This window comes from Piliocolobus tephrosceles, chromosome 8 (genome assembly GCF_002776525.5).
Source record: "Piliocolobus tephrosceles isolate RC106 chromosome 8, ASM277652v3, whole genome shotgun sequence".
In the NCBI taxonomy this organism is placed as follows: domain Eukaryota; kingdom Metazoa; phylum Chordata; class Mammalia; order Primates; family Cercopithecidae; genus Piliocolobus; species Piliocolobus tephrosceles.
The window spans coordinates 52441622-52454662 of record NC_045441.1 but is presented as its reverse complement, the minus strand read 5'-3'; the positions used below and the strand labels follow the sequence as shown (position 1 = coordinate 52454662).

Here is a 13041-nt window from a genome sequence, read left to right as displayed (position 1 = left end):
CTCACTTGGCCATGACCTTGAGCTACTTATTGAACCTCTTTGGGCTTCGGTTTCTTTTCCCAAAAAATGGGAATGATTGTATCTGCTACGCCTGTTTCACAGGCTTATTATGGAGATTCAATGAAAGAATGTAAGGAAAAGTGTTGCATAAATCCTAGCAGGATAATCAGATAGTTTCCTGTTACTCTTCTTAGGCTAGAAATTTTTCACCTTAGCCCTTCTCTCCTTAGCACACCTATGGATATGTTTTAAACGTATTAGAAGAGAAACAAACTGTACCGCCAGGCCTGGCTTGTGTAATTTAGTGTTTCTATGTTACTTTAATTTTAAAAGTGCTTTATTATTACAATTTTTAAAATTCTTTTTAAAAATTTTTTATTTTAAGTTCTGGGAAACATGTGCAGGACATCACTATTATCAATAATCCTCTACGAGTTTTGTCAGGTTATTATAACCCATTGTTACTGACAGAGGAGAAAGGGCACAGGTGATGGAGCTTCTGTCCCAGGCTCAGAACACAGGGAAAAGATGAGGGCCCTTGATGCTGCAGTCCTAACCCACTGACCTGCACATGGCTACTGCATCGTCAGACTTTGCCACTTTATAGACACAGTCAAATTCTCCCAGTACCCCCGGTGTCAGAGCCATCCACACATCCAGTGACTTGTTGATAGTGCCAATGTGCTCTGGCTTGGAAGACTCCGAGTTCAAAGGCAGCCTCTGCCCTTCTCTTCTCCCACCACTCACCACCTCTCAGCCTCTGTTCGTTGTTGTTTTTCTATGAGCTTGCTCTTTAAAAATTGTTTGTTCTTTCTTTAAGTCTACAAACAGAGATGGAGAAACTCAAATTCATAAGAATTATAACAGCCTAGAAGGATTAGGAAGGATGGCCTATTCATTTTTTTTGTATCCTTTATGTTCTGTAGAGTCCCTGTAGTATAACTTAATGGTTCATCAGTGAGCATAGATACACAAGTCGCAAGCTTGTAGACTCTGCAATTCCCAATATTTAAATTCAGAAGTTCTCCCTTTATTTTTCCCAAATTGGATCCCTCAAATACGTTGCCTGGTGGTAAAGGAGTGGGAGGTGAGTTTAGGGAATGATGATTATGTAGAGAGATTACTACTATAGTGTAAGTACCACAGCAGTCTTTCAGGCAGGCTGCCAGGATGGTCCTCTAAGGAGCCCCATCTGAAGGTCTAAGAAAGAGCAGCTGAAGATGTGTGAACACTGAAATGAAGCATTCTTCTATATAGTGCCTAAAGCAGGTTTTTTGGGTTAATCTCTTGCAGCTTTGCAATTGTTCTTACCGGATCCTTATTAATTTGAGGCTGTTGCTGCCAATCACTGGCAGTGCCAGGTGGAAAATTATTCGGAGAAAAGTAACTCTAATTTTTATTATATCAAATTTAGAATGAGAAAATGAAGAGAGAAATAAATATGAGGAAAAACAGCATGAGTAATATATTGACATATTTTCTTTTGCTTTCTCATGGTTTATGTTGAGGTTGGTGTGAGGCCATTTAATACTCCTAATGAAAAGAAGTGCTACATTTTAAAACTTGCTACCCACTTTGCATGTTCTTAGTTTCATAGAATTTTCTTACTGGAAGGGAATGCAAAGCTATACAGTCTGGTTGAATTTCTTTGCACTTAGGGAACTCTATGTAATATACCAACATTGTCCATCCTGAATTATAATAGGCTATTGTGTTGGGCATTTTTACTTTGCTATTTTTAAATTTTTTGTCCAGGAAATCCTTCAATGTTTATTTTCCTCAAGCCTCATTTTCCATAATGCTAAATTGTGGCATATTGGATTATGATTACACATATGACAAGATTTTACTTGACTGTTGCTTGATTTAAATTTGATTTATCAAAAGCTTCAGAATATATGTTTATTAAAACTATGTTCCTAGGCCAAATTAGTTTGTAATTGTATTTTATCATACTGTCCATGATGAGTTTTAGTATCTTATGAGTTTGAGAATTAGTTCCTCTTTTATTTTATGTGTTTATGTGATATTAGAATACTTTTTTTTCTTAAAAGATTGCTAGAACTCACACTAAAGCCTTCTGGTCCTGGAAAAGAAACAAACATGCTCATTAAAATTTTATTTACCTTATCATATTTTGTGGCCTATCATGAAGATGAATGATTTTATATGACTTGCAATATAGTAACAATGATAATAAAAATAATGTAAATCAAAAAATCAGGGCAAAAATCTTCAAGTTCCTCCTGAACTATTTTTTCAAGCAATATTCAATTACACATTTTATTTCAGATGAGTTGAGGCTTGTCATATTTTAAGAAGATAAAATATAATAGATATTTATATGACAAACTTCAGAATATCTGGTTAACCTTTATTTTGGAAAATTTTGGAAAATCACTTTACCCTTAATTAGTTGTAAATATTGTAGTTGGGGAAGGCATTAATATGTCACAGATATACTCTAAGTTTCCAACAGGGTGAAAGATCAGAAATAATTTCACAGCTTTGTCATAAGGTCCATTTCATTTAGGCCAGGTAGAGTCACTCCTAAAAAGTGATTGTAAATGATTTTTGACATGCCATCAGGTAGGGTATTAAAAGTGACAGTCTCCGTGTTTTAGTAGAATAAGCCCTATCTTCTGGATAGACAGTAAACATAAACCCCTTATTCAAAGGGACAGAGTAGAGACACAAATGGAGATGACAGTGTTGGACTTTGAGAGTAAAGACTTGCACAACCCTTTGCCTGGGTCCTCCCATCTTTATTTGGTTCATGTGATGCATTTCTAGAGTCCTAATGTGATGATGGATGTGAATTGTTCCCTTCAGCTGTTCTCATTGTGAAGAAGGATAATTTCATAGTAAGGGAAGTCGTGATGTAGAAGGTTGTTGAGTGCCAAGTTTGAAGTGGGAATGTGTAGAGGACAATACACATCCACAGGCAGCTTTCAAAATTACCAGCTATTATGTTATGCAATGTTTGGTTTGAAAATCATGATCAAATTTCAGTATAGTGGTAAAGAGGGTGGTGTTTGAGTCTACTTCCCTGGTACTATGGGAAGGTACCTAGGAATTTCCAAATCTTGTCTTGTTAAATGTCCCCACCCTGAGTTCTTTATAGAATTCCTGGGTTCTGTGCGGGGGCGGGGGGACGGGGGGAGACCCAGAATGAGAATCAAAGTGCAATCTTATTTATAGCTGAACAAATAATATTCCAAATGAGAATTCCTATTAAAACAAAAACTCAAATGGAGCACATGGCTTTTTCTCCATCTCCACTGTAAATCTTGATACCAGCAAGTTCAATCTTTACTGTGAAGAAAGATTGAGACAGCCCTCCAAGGTAGGGCTATGTGTGCACCTGTGTCATCTCATGTGCTCACACGTGTGTATGTGTGACCTAGAAGATGATAGATTGTGTTGCCTTCAGGGAGAGGGGAAGATAAAGTTCAAGAGTGTTGTGGATCTTTCCCACAAGGTAAAACCCAATTGACATCTCAGGTGGGAAACATAAGATAAGAAACACACATGTAACTGTGTGTCTTTTGTTTTCTTTTGTTTTGAGATGGAGTTTCCCTCTTGTTGCCCAGGCTGGAGTGCAATGGCGCTATCTCAGCTCACTGCAACCTCCGCCTCCTGGGTTCAAGTGATTTTCCTGCCTCAGCCTCCTGAGTAGCTGGGATTAGAGGCATGCACCACCACACCTGGCTAATTTTGCATTTTTAGTAGAAACGGGGTTTCTCGATGTTTGTTACGCTGGTCTCGAACTCCCAACCTCAGGTGATCTGCCCTGCTTGGCTTCCAAAGTGCTGGGATTACAGGCATGAGCCACAGCACCTGGCCAACTGTGTGTCTTTTAAATGCCTCGGTAGCCTACCCGCTGACATCCTGGCCCAGCTAATGCTACAGGCAACTGGTCTGTGCTTGGAAGGAGGTTAGGGCAGGCACCAGTCAAGGCATAGGAAGAGGGGCTGAAGTTGCCCTTCTACTGCCATGTGATTCGTTCATTCAGCAAACACTCATTGAGTGCCTACAATAAGTGTTAATTGCTGCATCGAACAAGACAGGTGAGGTCTCTTTTTTCATGAAACTTACTACTCAAGTGGGGTGCAGAGGAAGGGAGATAATAAATAACAGCAAAATCTCAGATAAGTAAATAAGTATCAGTTAGTGACAAGTGCTATGATGAAGATAAAACATGATTGTGATAGCAAGTGGCCAGCAGGAAAGGGGGTCAGGAAAGGCCTCTGGGTACTTTAGGCTCAGGGGTCCTTTCTCCCTGACCCCTGAATGTGGTGGGACTGGATATGGGTAAGACCACAAGACCAAGTGTGGCACAGCTGACTATATCTTGAGCTGATACTGAAGAAAGGCAGGAAAGACTGGCTTCCTCATTCCATCTTCCTTCATTCATCAGATTCTCAGGACTCACCATTTGATAGGGAGCATCTAACATAAATGACAGTATAGTCCTTCAGAACCCAACTGTGTCCTGGGATTAGGTCTAGAATCAGGGCCCAGCTCTAGCTCCAGGCTCTAAACCTAATTCTCACCATGGAGAAAGCAAGAAAGTAATTCAGGGAAGTAAAACATTTGTTCCCAAGAGGCTAATCGTGATCCAATCACAGAACCCAAATCCACTGCTCATGGTTCTTTGCCACAAGAGTCTACTTAATAATCCCTGGCCATTTTAAGGGGGAAGCCAGAGGGAAGATGGCATATCTCACTCCAAATTCTTTTTAGAATGAGTTAGGATATTGTAAAAACTGAGTAAATAAAATCACACGTACACACACACACACACACACGCGACCCATACTTACCTCTTCTTCTTGGCAATTCCATTGATAGTAAAGGTATATAGTAACTTCCCACTGTGTGAATTAATTGGATCTTTATGGAGCAGAGGGTGGGGGAGATGGCTTGCACCAGAGGGCAGCATGGTAATAATACTAGCTACCATTTATTGCCTTCCCTTATACCAGTCATTGAGCCCTGTGCTTTACATACATTAGGTCATTTAATCCTTACCACTTTTTTTTTCATATGAGGAAACAAGATCAAAGGAATAAGTAGTTTGCTCAAAGTCCATATATGTCTGCAATTTTCTTACCATACACCTAGATGTGTGAGCTATACATACTAAGAACACATTTTGGTCTCAGTTGTATGTTTGGACATAAATCTCTGAACTACTTTTTCTTACATTATTGGTATCTCTTTAATAGTTATCCAATGGAGAAAATAATCAAAAGTTTTTAGGAGATTCTTCTAACAAATAAGCATTGCAAAGAACAAAGAGTTGTGGTTTAAAATCAGATTGTCTCATTCATTGTGACAAATAGAATGTAAGTGGTACTGGCATTTATAGGAGTTGTTCGTTTCTTGTCCATGTTCTTAGCTGGTCAAGCAAAATGGAATTTTGAATAATTCCCCTGAATCCTTTGGAGGCCTTGCTCTGTAGTATTCTTTTTTTATATGAAAAGCTTGCTTGCAGTCTTTGTTCTACCTGGAAACCAGTCCCCTTTGACTAAGAGTACAGGAGAACTCAGGCAATCAGGGACTCAGTGGAAAGTTAAGCATTAGCTTCTGCTATTTAGGGCAATTTTTGATAACAAAATCACCTTGGGTCCCCTAGTTCACTCAGCCAGCAGACTTGATCTCTTGGTGTTAATAACCCTTCTTACTAGCTTAGCCTCAGTAAAGCAAATTGAAATTGTGGCTTGATTGCAGTTGGAACACTTGGGGTAGATCATGGTTGATCGTGAGTAGGTGTGGAATATATAATTGGTTACTTTAAATCTAAAATGGTGTATTTTAGAACTAGTTAAGCATGTGTTGTAAGAGACACCTTTGTCAGAGCATTGTCTAATGGACTTACAGGCACTTGCAAGAGCATCTAGTCCAACAGTTATCTATCTTGGCAATGAATGGATGCCAGCATGTGAGTCAAGAGTGTGAGAGGGTGTTCCATCTCCCAACTGACCTGGATCACTCTGGCCAGGACCAGTTTTTAAGCATTCCACATCTATTGCTTAAAAACCAGGTTTGCCTTGGTTTGTCCCATTGTAGCACTGCCTTTCAGGACAGATGCAGGGAAATAATAACATCAGTGTTACTGAGAGACTCCTATTATATATTCACACTCAATAAAAGGCACATTTATTGCAAAGAAGTCTAAAGTTCCATGGAATTCTGTGAGTTGTTATTGATTATCGCTCTTACAAAGGATTATGTATATTAAAATTCATTTAATGTAAATTATCCTAAATTAGGACTCTATTAAAATTTAGATAGGGACTAAGTTGGAATATTTTAAAGAAAGCATTTACTGAAATATTTATGAGATAAATGTAACCAATAAAATAATATCAAAAGTACCTAAGAAAAATACCTTTTTAGATAACTCTAACTCTTACTAAAATAGATATACTAATTCCAATATTTTTCTCCATTGATTTGAATGGCCCTCTTGAGGAATTCCATTAGCCCACATTTTTGTTTAGTTGAATCTGAGTCATGCAAATAATAAAAATGCATCTCCTTTAAAGAATATCCTGTAATTAGACTGGCCACTAATTAAAAATAACCTTTATTGTAACTAATGAGGCCTTTTATAGTATTACTAGCCACTATCAGTTTCATACCATATGATGTAACATTATTTTCACAGTCCTTTAGTAATACCATAGTTGAGAATATCAGACCAATAGGAAAGAACATTTTGCTTACGAAGTTAATATTCTTTTCTGGTATACGATGGGGACCCTGCATTTTCATTTCTTTTCTTTTTTAAATTGGTGATTCGTCACTTTGACTTTTTTAACCATTGAGGAAAATGAAACAGAAAAACACATAATTCAAATGCAGCTCGGAAAGGGAGTGAGGTAGCAATCTATTATTAAATGTAGAGCAGACTAAACGCTTTTTAAGAGAAGAATCAGATTTCAGAATTTAGCATTTTTCTTGTCATTTAGTTTTATGTTGGAATAATTGCGCTTGCTGGGCTGAAGCTGTTGGTGCTAGGCAGACTATGAACTGATAGGAAGCGCTGAGAGTCGCATATGCATTTAGCCGTATGCTTGTCTGCCCATTTGATAATGTGACTGATCAGGTCATTCCTAATTCATAAGGCCAAGTTTGTAGCACTCGGCTGGATCGATGCACAAGTAGTCTCAGCAAGGCGAGTACCCTGTACCTACCAATTTACAGAGGCAGTGATTCCATGATTTGGAAATTGTGTCATATAATTCGATTGGTTATTGATAATCCTAACAACTTTTGGTTCTTTTGAAATATTTTGGAATCATTCATATCACTCACCAATAGAACTGCATTGCAATCCTACTGACTCTCTCCTATCTTACAGGAACAGTTTTGCAATTAAAACACCTGAGAAAATATCACATAAGATAATGGAAATATTAGACTTCCCATGATCAGTGGGAATGGAGTTTGCCAGTTTTTAATCTTCCTTTTATCCCTTTATGCTTCTTGGCTGGAGATTTAGACGTTGAGGGCCACGATTCATAGAGAGGTAAAGAGAACAGTCATCCTAGCAGCCTCTCTCAGGCTCCTGAACTCCGAGATGAGGTCATGAGATGGTCCATGAAATTGAATTCAAGCTGGCATGTGAGAGCCCAAGCCCCAAGCAAAGTTGAGTGATGTTTTCTGTCTGCTCTTAAAAATATTATTCCCAGATACCAGTATACACCTACACACATGAACAAAGGAGGCTGCGGGAGGATGGCACAGGCATGGGATTGACACAGTCCAGCATCAGCAGTCTTTTCAGCCACGGAGAAATGAAAGCTCTGGGGCCAGGGGAGCCACAGACAGCAAAGACAACTGCTTCCCTCCCACCCCCAGAGCAGAAGGACCAGAAAAAGGTCCCAGGGCTGTTACCAAATGTGATTTTCTGTGCTGTAGGATATAGTTAGAGAAAAGCAAAGTTGATATCCACATTTGGAATAGATAAGGCACACTGTCCCAAATTTTTAATTCATTTTCTTTTTGTGAGTGAGCTATTCTTTCCAGTTACAACAAGAACCAGAAAATGGGGCTTAACTTTTGTTTTAACATTTATAAGAATTAATACAAGGTCTCTTGTTATCTTTGATCTCACATGGTACCAGTTCCAAGTAAGCCAGAAAATGTGCAGATGTAAAAAAAAAGGGGACAGCTAAATCTATCAACACACAAATGCCTTGTCAAATAACCATTTCTGCTGAAATTAGACCTGAAGATGGTGGGCAATATCCATGGCCAAAAATTAAAATTCTTGCAAATCACACCTTCTTTAGAGCCAAGAGCAGGCACCAGTCGGCTCCAGCACCAGTGATTTCTAGATCCTGAATAATAATGGCGGATACTCTGTTGGTGGATAACATCAAACGTGTGCTCATTGAGTAGCGATAGGAGGCCCTTGGGGGGTTTACAGGAACTGGTTTCAATAAGAACTCAAAGCCAAGACGATTTTTTCAGGCCTTCCACCTTCCATTCACTATTCTTTTAATGCTTCAACTACAGTGAGAACCATCTGAATGAGAGAAGGGAATAACCCCAATCTCAAACCAAACTAAAAACAAATAACTTTTGAGTTTGAGAGTTGAAAGTTTTTTTGTGTGTGTTATTGCTTTTGTAAATCTGAAGTGGTACTGCATAAACACCTGTGTGTTACGCTCTCCAGAGAGTTTGCAAATAGCACACCAGGTTCCCAGGAGACCCAAGCACCAGGGCAAATGCGAGAAGGAACTCTTACCCACTTCTCTCACTGTCTTGCATATCCTTGGGGATTTCTTTGACAAGAAAGATTGGCACCAAAAGGAGTTTTAAAAACCTCCTTTGCAACATTTGTCATATTTTGGTGTTTGGTTCCCTTGCTGAGTTGGTTTGCTGAAAAAAAAAGGAGTGCCTTTGCATGGAATCACTGCCTCTGTAAATTGGTAGGTACGGGATACTTGCCTTGCTGAGACCACTTGTGGATCGATCCAGCAGAGTGCTACAAATGTGGCCTTATGGTTAGGAATTACCCCATCAGTCACATTATCAGGCCTGGGGCAGGTCTCATTTTCTTCATATGTAAAAGAGGAAAAATAATTTTTACATAATATGGTTGGTGTAAAAACTAATGAGATGCTGTATGCAAAGCACTTAGCATCATGTCTAGCATGATGTAAGCACCCAATAAATGGAAGAATAGGTGCTCATGCATGTGTGCACACACACACACACAGACACACGCACACACGCACACACACATGCACACACATGCAAACACACGCACCCTTTTATTTTCACTCTCAGATCTTGTCTATACACCTTCTATTCAGAAAACTTCTTTATCTGTGTAGCCAGCCCTTGCCTCTGACCTGTTAGTATCAAACTTCCAGCTGTTACTTTTGTTCCCATTTCACTATCCTTTAAATAGTCACATATTTCTTTGGCCTATGAACAGTGACTTTTAAAGCTAACCATTATGATGGTGATTTTAGGATTTATAGGATCATACAACTTTAGAAATTTTTTTGAAAGATGAGGAATATGAAGTCCAGAGAATGTAGGTAAATTCCCCCATATTACAGAATTCTCAAATCTGGATTTCTGGGTTGTCAAAATTGTCTTCTGCATACACAACAGAGTCCTTTGGATCAGGGAGGGCAAAGCACATTTACATAAAGAAGGGATTGTGTCTGAAGGTAAGAGAGGACTTAGTAGTGATAAGATGGTTGCAAATTGTGTGACCTTGTACAAGGAAGCTTGTTTCTTCATTTATAAAATAGTATCAACACTTGCTACCTCATAGAATCATGCGAGATCTAGATTCTAGACAATGTGGGTGAAAATGTTTGTAAATTGCAAAATCCTGCATAAAAAGTTTTTCTTCTATAAATACACAATAGTTATATGTATACATTAGGGACCTAGTTGTATATTTGTACATCTTAATAAATAAATTAGTTGCTAATAAAACAATTTTCATCAAAACCCACTCTTTCACATATCCCTTATCTGTAATGCCGTGTTTATGAACAGCTGTGGTATGCTCTCTGTGAAATGCAAGGAGTTCAGTATCTTGGAGATCAGGTCAATAATGGGAAAAAATGCAGATGGAGATTTTGCTGCATGGAATCCAAGTCAGCCATTTGGGTGCTGAAAGTTCCTTGCCCATAGGGAATCAAGAGACATTGCCTCTAAAGGGCTGATTCGATGGGGGATATTACATCATTTTCTGCTTCACGGGCATTAAGATATTCTTTGAATCAGACAATTTACTGATTTACTGGGCTTAACTATTCTCTGTATGATTTAGAAAAGTAAATATAATTCTAGTTTCTTATAATATAGGAATTTATAAAGAGAATGCAGGAATGGCAAATTTGTTTCAACTTGAGGGCACCTCTTCAGTTGACTGGTTAATGGCTCAGAGAACTATGCAGAGATTTTGGGAGTGTTAGATCAAGCTGGGAAAATGCCATAATCAATCTAGTAGAGTCTACTACAGGCTTAGGTGGGAATAATACATGTACACAGTGGAAATAGGATTGAGACCTTGATTATAATCCTGGTGTCTCCACCGTCTACCTGGGAGACCTTGAGCAAGACCGTTAATTACTCTGGGCCTCTGTTTTTCTGATTGGTAAAGATTTAGCATGGCTACGCTTTCTTCCATGGTCCTTTTCTGGTTCTAATATCTCCTGTTTCTGAGAAAAGACAATTTACACAATTTTATTTGTCTCAACTCAAGTACATCTTCACCAAGGAAGATGATTGTACTCAATGATGAAGAAAGTGCAATTCTACTCTACTTACCTTCTATTTAGTATAATCTTGTGAGATCTAGATTCTCAAGAATTATATGAAAATATTTTATAAACTGCAAATGCTGCATATATATTAAGCTACAAATAATGGCTTCGGATTCTTCAGTTTTATAAGTAGAAAGCTCTGTAGAGTCAAAAATATGAAAGAAATTCTTTTCCTTTTAAAGAGCATTTGCAGAACATTCTTTTTTTTTGGCTATAGCAAAGGAAAATAAAATTAAAAATGACATTTTTAAAGGATGAAAGCTGAATGTGTTTGACTTGGAACCTTTTATCATCCCTCTATGATTTTCAGGAAGAGAGATAGAATTGTTAAGTTTACTTTCTCCATTAAGAAAAAGGAATTAACATGCTTGTTTGTTTCTTTTTGTTTACTGTAAAAGTTTGCAAAATTCTTTTTCTTTCCAGCCCCCTGAAGTCAGGCTTACCATTGGGTCGGATTTTTTTTGGCCTTATTTTAGCAAAAATCATTTTCTTTTTCAAGTTTAAAATAAATAAAGAAAAAGGGTCATTCCACATGTTTCATTGTGTATTCAAATGGTACAGACTTCAGGCAAGCGGAGAGTGAGATCTCCTGAAGCTGTCTGGAGGGAGTTCGGCAAGCCCTCACAGACTGTAGCCCTCTGTCTACTGTATTCCTTCTTCGGAATTTACGGTGCTATTTTCTTGCATATCGTCATGTTACTTAAAGGGTCAAGAGACTGTGGATGGCTAGTGGACATTTTAATTAAGGCAAGGGGAGGGGACTAGTGAATCTAGCTCATGCTTGCTACTGGCTTTTGAGAAAAAAGACCTATTTATTAGCTTTCTGACTCTGTTTTCAGATCAAACTCCAACCCCAACAAGATTCCTGAAGAACTGCGAAGAGGTGGGCCTCTTCAGTGAGCTCGACTGCTCCCTGGAGCATGAGTTCAGGAAGGCCCAGGAGGAGGAGAGCAGCAAGCGGGTAGGTTTGCCTGGATGGACGCCTTGAGAGGTGTCCTGCTAGAAACTTCCACAAGGAAACTAGGTGTCTCTGCACTGCAGATAGTGTTGATGTGGCCTTGAAGTATTTTAGCCATTTGTGAGTATTTGTCTAAAGTTTTTAAAAAAATGATTATTCCTTGATTATGGCAGAATTCAAAGCTAGATAAATCATGTGAAAAATAGGTATCTGAAATACGAAATTCTAGCAGAAAAAAAAAAATTCAGAATCTTGAACCAAAGTCAAACTTACAGATTTTTTCTGTTCCCCACCAGTTGTTTTACTTTGCTAAGTATTTAATAGCAAACCTTATGTGAGCGGTGAGTGCAGAAGAATAGAGTCAATGGGTGAGAGAACACACGAGTAATCTTCATGGTAGAAGAGAGGATTTCATCAGAGTTTGGCCCATGTTGTAACTGTCTGTTTTTGATAACCTTTCCAGTCATTCTGCACCAAATTCATAATTATTTCCTGGTCATATTACCTTGTCCTAGTATTGAACATCTGTTGTTGCTGAAACAAATAGGTTAAGTACAACTGTGACTCATTTGTTCTTAAAAATGTAGGAAAATCACTTTATGAAACCCTTCAGAATATATTCGGTTTTTATGGGAATGTGCTGAAATTTAAAATCACTTTAGAAGATTCATGAAAGGAGATGGTGGTCACAAGTCAATGTGATGAGGATGCTTTTTGGTATTTTGTTCATTGTTATTATACAGCATTATTCAATGCCCACATTGTATTAAGAAACAAATTAGATACAGTCTGTGAACAGAAATTCAGAATGTGAAAGGTGATTGAAAGGAAAGACCAGTTAGGTAGTAATGAATTCTGAAGTCCAGCTGTTCCATCCGGAAAAGAAATTTTAAAAGGTTCTGATATTTCTCTAAGTGTTTCAAAATCCTTTTAGCCCTTGTCTATGTGAAATTATAATAATCCCCCCTCCACCAGATTTTTCCTGTCACATTCTCATGTCATAATAGTCAAGGGCTTGTATTTAGCCTGTACAGCTTCAGGAAAAACCATGAAAATAGGTGATGCTTACAAGAGGGGTATAAAATGTCAATCAACTTGTTTTATTTATTTATAATTCATTTGTCATGTATGCTTGACTGTCTCCTCCACTCCCCTCTCAAAGGATATGAAGTGCCTTTTTTCTTTTTTAAACAAGCACTTATACAGCAACTATTATTTGCCAGTCAAATAATAAAGTTCTGAGCAAATTAATAAAATTAATAAAAATAAAAG

General features: G+C 38.1%; 1 protein-coding gene across 1 annotated transcript in view; it reads left to right on the top strand.

Annotated features, from left to right (window-relative positions):
- The window catches only part of CREB5 (cAMP responsive element binding protein 5), a 417587-nt gene that overhangs the window by 84865 nt on the left and 319681 nt on the right, over positions 1-13041 (top strand). Inside the window, exon 4 of the mRNA XM_023225914.1 lies at positions 11651-11772. Coding sequence (XP_023081682.1) covers positions 11651-11772 — 122 coding nt within the window. The remainder of the gene's footprint in view (positions 1-11650; positions 11773-13041) is intronic.